Source organism: Bremia lactucae, linkage group LG1 (assembly GCF_004359215.1).
Source record: "Bremia lactucae strain SF5 linkage group LG1, whole genome shotgun sequence".
NCBI lineage: Eukaryota > Oomycota > Peronosporomycetes > Peronosporales > Peronosporaceae > Bremia > Bremia lactucae.
Window position 1 is genome coordinate 428,337 of NC_090610.1, and position 11,414 is coordinate 439,750.

Genomic DNA, 11,414 nt, shown 5'->3' on the forward strand with positions numbered 1-11,414 from the left:
GATTCCTTGGCTCTAATTGGTCCAACTAAAAAAGATTTCATAGTTATGTCGGACTTAATTTTGTGTTGTCTAAATGTTCATGTCACACACTCCTCTCTTATCAAATTGTCAGACTGTACTTCTTTTCGTGTGCTGCACACCTGACGGTAATTGCACATTGCAGCCATTCGCTTTTAAATCAAGATGGGAGGAGCTTCTTGTGTGACCCCAAGCTGCAGCAAGAGCGGTTCACTCGTGTGTCCAACTTGCAAGAAACTAGGTATTCCGCCGGCGGTGAGCACGTTTTGTTCACAGCAGTGCTTCAAAGGCTACTGGTCATCGCACAAGGCATTGCATCAGATGTTTACGCAAGCGCTTAAAGAGGAACAGACACGCTCCGGGCAAGCATCACATTTTGAAAATTATGAATTCACCGGCAAGCTACGACCAGGAAATGTGTCGAAAATGAGCATTGTTCCAAAGCACATTCAATGTCCGGACTATGCAGAGACGGGCATCCCCGTATCAGAGCAACAAGCTAGTAAGAGCATTCCCGTGTATACACCCGAACAGATTGCAGGAATTCGTGAGGCCTGTCGTCTTGGTCGAGAGGTTCTTGATATTGCTGGAAATGCGCTTCGCCCAGGTGTCACTGGGGATGAAATTGACAAAATCGTGCATCAAGCGTGTCTAGAGCGCGGCTGCTATCCGTCGCCATTAAATTATTTTCATTTTCCGAAGTCGGTCTGCATTTCGGTCAATGAAGTAATTTGCCATGGAATTCCCGACTCGCGTCCTTTTGAAGATGGCGACATTGTCAATCTCGATGTTACAGTTTACAAGAATGGGTACCACGGTGACCTGAATGATACGTTTTTGGTCGGTACGGTTGACGAAGACGGTGTGCGGCTGGTCAACACGGCATTTGAAAGTCTCGCAGCCGCCTCAAAGCTCGTGCGTCCAGGGACGATGTTTCGGGAGCTAGGCAAACACATTGCTGCTGTGGCGAATGCCCAAGACTTTTCGGTTGTAAAGACGTACTGTGGTCACGGTATTGGCTCGCTCTTTCATTGCTCCCCAAACATTCCGCACTACGCAAAAAACAAGGCTGTAGGCATCATGAAGCCCGGCATGATTTTTACGATTGAACCGATGATTAATATGGGCACTTGGCGAGACAAGACATGGCCAGATGACTGGACAGCTGTGACGCAAGATGGTATGCGCTCGGCACAGTTCGAGCACACATTCCTCGTGACAGAGACGGGGTACGAGATCTTGACCGCGCGCGACAACGAACCTGTAATGGAGTGGGATCTCGCGAAGGTACATCGGCCGTAAAATGTACGTGAAAGAATCCAAGCGGCAAGTTCCGAGTGCACGAAGCCGCATTATGTGGCACATTAGGTGTGTAGGATTGTGTACCTAGGTATAATCTAAGCGTATAGGCAGATGTTAATCATCTTATGCTTTCATCCTGCGCTTCCAGCTGCTTATAAAGTAATTGTAGCACCTAGTTATGTGGCTCACCATCATTGTGTAAAGGGCTAGAAGTGGCTATTTTTGCACCGTCCTTTCCATTAAAAGCATCATTGTCGTATCGAAAGATTATGGCTTCATTAGTTGCGGTCCTCGTAGTAGGACAATCTTATAGCTTGGCCGACGTTAAGCTACTACTTTTAAGTGCCACTCAGCTGAGGGTACTGTTTTTACTTTATACTGTGTGCAGGCGCATGGCTTTGTAACTAAATGTTCAACAGCTCGCTTAATACCTTCGATTCGAGTGCTCATTTTGAGGTGCAAGTTTTGTGACGTTACGTCGTCCACTGGTGCAGTTACATTTGTACTATTTCCATATTGGTGGACATTTATAGAAGGGAAGCGTCTCCTTTACTTTTTTATGTAAAAAATGCAATGATGTCGATACCATATGCTTCGCCTATATTCTGCATTATGGCAGCACAATTGTGAAAATTATTGAAGTAAGGGCAGCGCTAAATTGTTTGTTATCCTTGCAAATGCACGGTATAGTGCTTACGACGGCTGTCAAACATCCGAAAGACGATGATGTAACACGGATTTTGTCGTCCTCACTGATCATACTCGAGCTCTCAACAAAATCAGGTAGGATTTTGAGCTTGTGATGTGCAAGCTGCCAGAAACCCATTACGCCACTCAGCATTTTTATTTTGTGGCACATAGTGGCAACATGGTAAATAATAATAAAGGATTGCTCGAGAATGGCGAGGCTCCTTCAACGTATCACTATTTAGCGCCGTATCCTTCGCAACCAACTGGAATGCAGATAACGAGAAACGGAGGTCAGCATAGCGAACCGCTGACTGACACCAGCGATGACATACCCATTCATATCGCCGAAGCCGACGCCAAGCGTCCACTAAAGAGCCCTCTGCAGCAATTTGTTCAAAACTACCGCCTTTTGGAATTTAGCAGCGCACTTCTCTTATACCTCTTGGGTCTAGTGTTTGCGAGAATTGCCGTGCATGAGCGTCCAATTCCAGGGATTAAAGTTCGTCTCAGTGCAACAGCCTTGACGTGGTCCCTCGATCCAAGCATTGATGAGAAGAAAATGCCAGAAGAAGGTAAGTCATTTGAATAGTTATTACGATGCGGATATTATATATAAAAAACTCTTCTGTTTATGCAAGTGCCGATGTGGCTTTTGCTGTCGCTCGGAACCGTTTTGCCTATTGGAGCAAATTTGATCGTAAACTATGTGCTCCCAAGATTCAGCCAAGTACGCGTCATTGCTCATGACACGCGTGACTTCTTGCTGAGTCTTTTTCTGTCGACGGCCCTTGCCACCTTTCTAACGCAATTCATTAAGAACATCACTGGGCGCTTCCGACCGAGTTTCTACGATATGTGCAAGTGGAACGACGCTATCGACTGGGATGGAGTCACTAATTTGTGCATGGATGCCGCTGGTGAGAAGGAAGGCCGCAAGAGTTTTCCATCGGGCCATGCGTCGTTCGCGTGGTCATCGCTACTTGTCTTATCTGTACGTTGTCATGAAATTGTCAAATGTTGCAACATTTATGATGCTTATAGTTTTGCACTTTCACAGCTTTATCTCCTGGGTCGATCTAGCCTTAACAGCAAGAGCCGTAGCATATCTACACTGCAGGTTGGCAAAAAATCCCTAATGCTTTCTGTGTGCTGCGCACCCATTCTACTTGCCTCGTGGATTTCCATTACGCGTTGCATTGACAACTGGCATCACTACAGTGACATTTTGGCTGGCACTGTTATTGGAGCGGTGTCGGCAACTTTCGCTGTCAGCTACAATTACGAGTCGATCTATAGTCACGACTCGGCAGGGCTACCTCATGAAGAAATTCACGACCGCACGGTAAGAGTTACGATAATTTCTTTTAGAAATGAGTCTTAAAATGTGCTGTCTATGCTCTAGATGAAGAACAAGGAAACCGAAAATACGCGCGTTGGCACTGGAAACTCGCGGCCGCAGCTGCGTACACACATGTCCAGCGATTACATTGTCGACCTCAGTACTCGCAGCCGAGACTGACGTATGTAAACTCGCAAGGTTCCTTATTTTAATGAAATGCATGTAACAAGTGCATGCAATTTCATTCTCCAATTTTTCGCGCAATATGATCATAGACCCTTTAAGCTAGATAAGTGAGCGATAAAAATAGTCGCGGCAGAGCTTCTGCAGCAAACGGGCGGTGATTTTATTGATCGGTTCCAAGCATTAACTGTGGGCACCAGTCTGAAGGCTAGAAACGCTAAATGAAAGAATGGTTGGCAACAGGCGAGTAAAATACACCACTGCACGGCGTTCTTTTCAAAATACACGTTAAAGCCCACAAATTAAACTAAACAAATACAAATAAACGCCGCATATAAAACATTTCAACTGCCAAATCTGACTACGCGCAAATGACATATCTTCCACGAGCATTCATCTGAATGGATTTTTTTTACTTTTATCTACAGGGCTTAGGGCTTAGTGTTTGGATTAATTTAGAATAAATAGACAATTTGAATTCATATTTACATAATAGTGGCCATTTTGAAGTTTATATAATCCTTTTGAAAAAAGCCACGAATTATTTGGTTCGGCTGTCGATAGCCGGAAGAATAGTGCGAGACACGCCTGTTTATCTTTTTAGTGACAAGCGGCTCGCCACTAGTCACGACAGGATTCATAGGAAAGAATAGTTAGTAATTAAGTTTCTGATATACTCTACATGCGTACTTGTTAAGGTCACAATGCCACACTTGTACATGCACGGTTTCTCCGAGATTGTAAAGGCCACTTATCTACTAATAGCCTATGTTGTAACGGAGTGTCTGTTACATAAATATTATTTTCTATAAGAGGAATAATTAATTTGTTTTTCTATGAGAGGAAGTAAACAAGAACAAATTATTATTTTAACAAATTTTGACTTAATAAATCCAATATTACCAAATTTGGTAATATTGACGCTATAAGACATCAGTTCTATTAATTGTTTTTTTTTATTTGAATCAATCCCGCTAATCGTCACAAGACACGATTCTGCCGTGCGCATATAGGCACCATAAATAGTTAATAATTAATGTAATAAAGTCAGCAGTAGATAGAAGATCGTTTCGTGGGAACTTAAGATATTAATACAGTTTTATTTTTCTTATTTCTAGAGCCTTTGAAATTTGCTTTTTGTAGCTAAGACTTCTTAGTTACCTAGAACCTTCCTCCGCACGTCGTATACGTAAAGTAGTCAAAGCGCTCCACCTTCACTGTATTCAGTACTGTTATCAGTACTAGCAAAGAATGCCCCGTTAGACCACTTGTGGTCTGTCTACGATCGTACGGACTTCAATGATTGAACAGCCAACTCACCATGAAGTTTAACATGGAAGAGCAAACTTCGATTTAAGTAAACTCAATGGGAAATACTGCGGAAGTTGCATAGCATCTTAGACTGTGATTAATTTCGTCGCCCATTTGCTCAAAGAGCAGGATATAATTTGTAACGGGCTAAAGTTGCCCTAATGTTAAACAGTCCCCGTTAAGTACACTTGGTGTACTTAAGGGGATGGTCAATTACTAAATAATAGTAATTAGACCCAGCACTCGGGTGTGGTGCACATTTGTGACCAACCCTTGTGTATGTGATGCACATGGGTGCATTCACATTAGGAGGGATGACGGCTAGCGTCATCCGTTACGCGAGGTATCTAGAAAGATACGGTCGCAATACATATTAAATGTTATCTATAGAGATAACATTTTAATTGGTAAAAATAGGTATTTGTATTTAATTCTATTAAATATAAATCAGTCTGAAAATTACTTCCTACTTGCTAAGTGCACACGAGGAGACGGATTACCGCTCCCGTGACGTCACTTCACCAGATTTCTTAGTGTGTTGGGTGAGGTCGCTAACGCGCCCACCACAACTACCTCACTGCACGCAAGAGAAGCAGGTGCAAACCGCTTCCTCGCTGTGCTAGGGTGTGTGCCTAAGTAGAGCGTGGCCGCATAACGACGTGCCCACCTACAGTAATAGAACATAAGCCGTTACAGCATAGAGTGATGAGTGTAGTGAGACGCTGGTTGAAACCTCATCACTATTTCCCAAGGCGGATATAAGCCTTGCGGAAATAATGATTATGCCGGCCGCTCTTATAAATGAGGAGGTGGCTCTTCATCTAGCTTACGGACAATATGATATCATGTTGCTATGCTGTGCTACGCTTGTGATGCAACTGTTGAGTTTTTTGACGGTTAGTAGCTATTCTGGCTGATCTCTTTTAAAATAGTGTGATTTCTTGGGCATTATCACGCGAATGCAACAATGAAAGTGCTTTTCGAATCTGGAAGTATCTCGGTAGCTTGGTCTAACAAGCTCAGTCAATTCGCTCACATCTGTTTTCACGCCATAATAAGTGTGAACTATCGGCGCTACAAGAGTTACGTGCGTTAATAGTGAGCATGGTAAATGACCCACCGACAAGAATTGCACGGTGATATTTTAAAGAGCCTACATGACTCGTCGGCCCCACTTCTTTCGATTGCAGCGCTCGACTTTCGAGAAGGGCATTCCTTTGAAGATGTTAGAAGGTCACACATCCTACCTCGTGTGAGATTGGCTACTTGAGTCAAATGCTGAGACTATGGAGCTCGGTATAACCCAGTACGATGGTGTTAAGCGAAAGCATGAATATTAGGCAAAGTCTAGATTTTGGATGATAGCAACTTATTATCCCCTAACTGTCACAGTCTTAAGCATTATCTGTACTGGGGCACCTTTCGCTAAGACTTATATGATGACAGTGAAGGTGAGGTGCTTCGATGCTCGAAGTAACCTGACGTGCAGAGGAAGATTTTAAATAGCGAAGAAGTCGTTGCTACTTTCGGTCAATATTGAGGCTTTGGTATATGAAAAAATAAAATTGTGTCAAAATTTAGTTTCTATAAATTGAATTGTGTAAAATTGTGTCAAATAATTTAGTTTCTATAAATTGAATTGTGTCAACATGATTAATTTTTTAAATCGATTTATATCTACTGATTTTAACATTATAATATTGACCTATGTATAGAGCCTCTGTAACGGGGTGTATCGTTACATGAAATTAACACTTAAAGGTTGTTAATTAATTTATTATCTAAAAGGTAGAGAATATTTCGAGAATATTACTTTACATGGTAAAATTCTAAAAGCTTATTTTATTGGTAGAATAGACCATTATATCTACTTTCTTCGCGGTCCAGTCAGCACTGGACGCGCGCAAAGAGAATGACAGATAAGACTTTTAGTACATGTTTTGTATTAGCTTATAATTAAGTTAGTATTAAGGAGATATACAAGAAGAATTAAATTATATTAAAAACAGTTTTTAATTAACCCTCTTTAAAGCAAGTGTTTAAAGAGAAGACTTCCTCTGCACGTACTAGTGTACGTGAAGTGACGTGAGGCACCACTCACACTGAGGCAGTGCGAAGTGAACTTGTCCTGAAGCAGTACAAGTCAGTAGTGTCCCGTTACACCTGGTAGCACTTTATAGTCCGTCCAAGGACCACAGTTCCATCATCTAACATGGACATGTTAGATGTTATGGAAATACACATCACGTTTCGCGTGATAGCTTCTCTTTTCTACGTGACATAGAAAGGAGTGCGGTCGAACGAATGAGTTCGACGGTAGGGAACGATGCCATCTTGGCGATGCTGTCCGGTTTGGACAGAGATGCCCCCCATTCAGCCATCGCCAAGTTCATACAACATGAACTTGACGAGGTGAAGGAGAAGGTAGCCTTGCTTAATCAGCAAGGCTCTCAACAGGCAGAACTGTTGAGGTTACAGCAGGTACAGACTTCTATACTTGGGATGACGCACACGCGTCGTCCAGAAACCTTAAAGATTGACATCTCTAAGTATAGGGGAGTCGAAGAAGACTTGCTCTTAAGATGTTTGTCGAGTTGGATGATGCCATAATTGCTCAGTCAAATTTGGCGGGTCGTGCCAAAACTTGAGCACTAGGCCTTAAGTTGCGCGACCCATATGTCTTTGGGTCGCTAGAATCTTTTAAAGCCCGGCTCAAACAGACGTTTAAACTACCTAGGGCTGAGTTCAGAGCTCGATTACAGCTTCTGAAACTCAAGCAAGGCAAGCGTGATGTTCACGCTTATTTTCAGCACGTACGACTCTTAGCGAGTTGTATCACGAACAACCCAGTTCATGAAAACACATTGGTTACGGTGTTCATGCAAGGTCTTACGGATGGTCCCAAAGAGACCCACCTGTTCCGCTTGGAACTGGATACGCTTGAAGAAGCAATATCCGTTGCGGAACAGGATGACTTTAGCTTGAGACAGGCTCAAGCAAGCTCGTCATCGTATCGTCCTCCAAGACGACACGAGCTTTGAGGTCCAGAACCTATGGGCCTCTCTTATGTCGAAAGCGAGTAACCTCGCTTTTCGAACAATAAGCGATTGTAGAAATGGAATCGCTGTCAAAAGTTAGGACACGACGCTCATGAGTGTAGTGCCCCACGCCCAGTACCGAGAGGTACTGAACGTAATAATGGACCAAATGCCAAAAAGGGCAACGGTCGCGGGTCCGACGTTGTTGCGAAATCGCAACAGCGAGGCGGACCACACAAAAAACGGTCGGGTCAGTAGGGGGGCAAGGCCCTACTGATCCAGCTACCTCAAGAGAATTTGCAAATCTCTTGACGAAAGTTGCTCCAGACACACAATCATTATGTGTCTCTCCATCTGGTGATGAGGTATCCCTCATCACCTAGAAATTAAAAGTGACAAATGATTTGTCACTTAGAGCCCTAGTGGACTGTAGAGAGTCGTAACTTTATTCGTCGCCAGTCGCTAGAGGGTCGTAGGCTCAAATATGTTGAGCGCGACATCCCTCCAACGAGGATGACGGTGCGTCTAGCGACAGGCGCATCGATAACAGTAACCCGACTGTGATAGCGCAATCACAGTCGAAAGACGTTGAGGGAATAGGTGCCCACGTACTTGAGGAGAAATCTCCACAAATAGTTAATGTTGAAGTGATTAGACTTCAGCATCCCGAGGGATTAATACCTCGGCAGCCTGTGGATAAATCCCAGGAAGAAAACAAGACAATAAATGTATTGGTTTAATAACGGTTCAAGAGTAGGCGCTTATACTCTTAATCTGTATGCGCCTCCGAAGTTAACTTCGGAAATAACTCAATTATCAACCCTAGAACACAAGCGGTTATTGAGAGATCTGCATAATGGTAGAATCAAGCAGATCCGCGTACTCTTCACGGAGGACGATTACGTAATTGACATTTGGTCAGAGGTATTTTTTGCAGAAAACGAACGGGTTCTCAGCAAATCGTCGATGGACGAAAGTGTCCTCGATGTGAAGACTCGGATTAAAAGATACACTAATCAATATCTTGGGAGTCATCCAACAGAAATTCTCTATACGAGGATTTAATAGAATTCAGGGATGTATTTCCTGAAGTAATTCCATGCGAGTTGCCCAAGGATAAATGCACTCGACATGAGATCGAGCTCAAAGCGGACTCGAAGTACTGTGTCATGACGCAGTGGCCACTGCCTCGTGAACAAGTACTTGCGATCGATAAATTCTTTGCCGATCGAGTAAAAGCGGGCCATGTAAGGGAGTCAACCTCCCCACATAGCTCTTCGACCTTCTGTATGCGAAACGCCACAGAAGGGTGGCGGATAGTGCATGCATTCAATAAACTGAATGCTGCAACGGTACCGGCTCAAACGCCGATACCTAGAAAAAACGTAATCATAGATGGTATGGCTAAGAGAACGATCTTTTTGTCTATGGATCTGATGGATGGGTTCTATCAAATCCTTATGCGTGAACGGCATTCCGTAGACAGTAGTGAGCACTCCTAGTGGGTTGCTCTGGAAATGGCTAGTGGTGCCACAGGGGCTTAATAACGCCCCTGCAACATACAACAGATGCGTAACGAATCTGTTGATACCGGTGCTAGAATTCGCACCGAGTTATTTTGACGATGTTGTCGTCCATAGCCGGGCCATGGACGGGAAGACGGACGTGGAGGTTCATAAAACTCACGTTCGTCAGGTTCTGACACTTGTGCGAAAGCATAAGTTGTACGCAAATCTCAAGAAGTGTATATTCGCTTCAAGCGTAATACCACTTCTTGAGTGCATCGACGGAAAACACGGCTTGCGCCCTGATACCGAAAATATCAAGGCTATTACCGACTGGCCAGTTTCAGTCGATGTCAAGGGACTTAAAAAGTTCCTTGGTTAAGCGGCGTATTTGCACAAGTACTCCATCTCTCTCGTCTCTAGAAAGGAAAACGAGAAATGGTAACGGAACGCTGATTGTCAGCGTTCGTTTGAAGGTATCAAGCAAAGCTTTGATGCAATCGCCTATGTTGGCGATTGCAGATCAAAACAGACCATTCCATGTGGTCTGTGATGCCAGCGATTTCGCAATCGGCTGCGCATTAATGCAATACGATACAGACGGCGGGGACGCGTCGTCCGTTACCAATCGCGTCAGCTGCAACCAGCTGAACGCAATTACCCAGCGCATGACAAGGAACTCCTTGCCATGAAATAATGCATTGGCTAAATTGAGGTCTTTCTCCGAGGAGATAGACCGTTCATCGTATATACGGACCATGCGTCATTACGCACGGCTGTAATTAAACCAAGAAGGATAGCCACCTCTCGCAAAGAATGGCGAGGTGGCTATCCTTCGTCGCGGAGTATAATTTCTCCGTAGAATATAAACCAGGACGACTTAATGTTGTCGCTGATGCATTATCACGCCGGCTCGTTTCGAGTCAGCGTTGCACAGCAACAGTGAAAATAATCCCACTGCTGCAACACTCACTACGAGTGTCCCGTCATCAACCTTGGTTGAAGACATAAAGAAAGCCTACACAGAAGATAAAGACCTTCTTTGTTTAATGGATCTAATGAATCCATCCGATAAATCTTTTAAAGATTAAACGGCTTTATATCGATCGTCATCCGATCGATACACAACGCGCAACGGCTTATTGTATTATACAGCCGTTGCCGGCGACACTCCACGTGTCGTCGTCCCAACTCACAATGATTTGCGCTTGCGCATCATGTATGAGTGTCACGATGCACCGACAAGTGGGCATCGTGGACGTGAGAAGACTTACCTCACAGTAAGTCGCGACTTTTACTGGCCCCGCCAGTATCAGTTCGTGCGCATGTACATTCGTGCTTGCGAGGTATGTCAACGGGTGAAGCCAATCCCTTCCCACCGTGCACCTCTCCAACCTCTCCCACTTCCGGCAGAGTGTTGGGAGTCCGTAAATATGGACTTCGTCTTCGAAATTCCCAAAGACGATCACAATAACAATGGAATCCTTGATTTTGTAGACATATTCTGCAAGATGGTACATCTTGCTGCAGTACTAAAGTCGATTACGGCTCCGGGCTGTGCCCGCACGGTATTCAAACTCCACGGTCTACCCCGTAAATTGGGCTCGGATAGGGATCCACGGTTCACGGCGGAGTTCTGGCAATCCGTGTTCCGATCTCTCGGAACACGGCTGACTATGTCAACATCTGATCACCCGGAAACGGATGGTCAAACAGAACGCGTAAATCGCGTCCTCGAAGAGATACTACGAGGTTACGTCCAATCGTATCCGTTGCATGCGTCTACAACGCATACATCGTTCTTTGTGAATGGCTTACGCCATCCTCGCATACCCACCAAATTAGAGGGATCCTCTAGTTCAATGGGGGGTGGACTCGCACGAGCAAAACCACTTCTGGCTCATGTTCATCACAAGTCGAAGTTAACAATGACGCGGGTTATGTCGATGTCGAAGAAATCGACATCGAAGATGAGAAAGATCTCATGGCAGTGCGCACAAGTGTACTGAAAAGACAAAACAAATGAGT

At 44.3% G+C, this 11,414-nt stretch overlaps 2 protein-coding genes across 2 annotated transcripts; one reads left to right on the top strand and one right to left on the bottom strand.

The window, feature by feature from the left end:
* Positions 1 to 183: 183 nt before the first annotated feature.
* CCR75_006157 (uncharacterized protein) lies at positions 184 to 3,886 on the top strand (the record flags this gene model as incomplete). Its single annotated transcript, XM_067964228.1, has 7 exons — positions 184 to 1,305; positions 1,497 to 1,679; positions 1,709 to 1,776; positions 2,182 to 2,582; positions 2,649 to 3,001; positions 3,068 to 3,352; positions 3,413 to 3,886. The coding sequence occupies 7 exons, from the start codon at positions 184 to 186 to the stop codon at positions 3,527 to 3,529; spliced, it is 2,529 nt and encodes an 842-aa protein (XP_067822465.1). The 3' UTR covers positions 3,530 to 3,886.
* Positions 1,931 to 2,161, bottom strand: CCR75_006158 (uncharacterized protein; the record flags this gene model as incomplete). Its single annotated transcript, XM_067964229.1, has 1 exon — positions 1,931 to 2,161. One exon carries the CDS (start codon positions 2,159 to 2,161, stop codon positions 1,931 to 1,933), a length of 231 nt encoding a protein of 76 aa, XP_067822464.1.
* Positions 3,887 to 11,414: the final 7,528 nt, after the last annotated feature.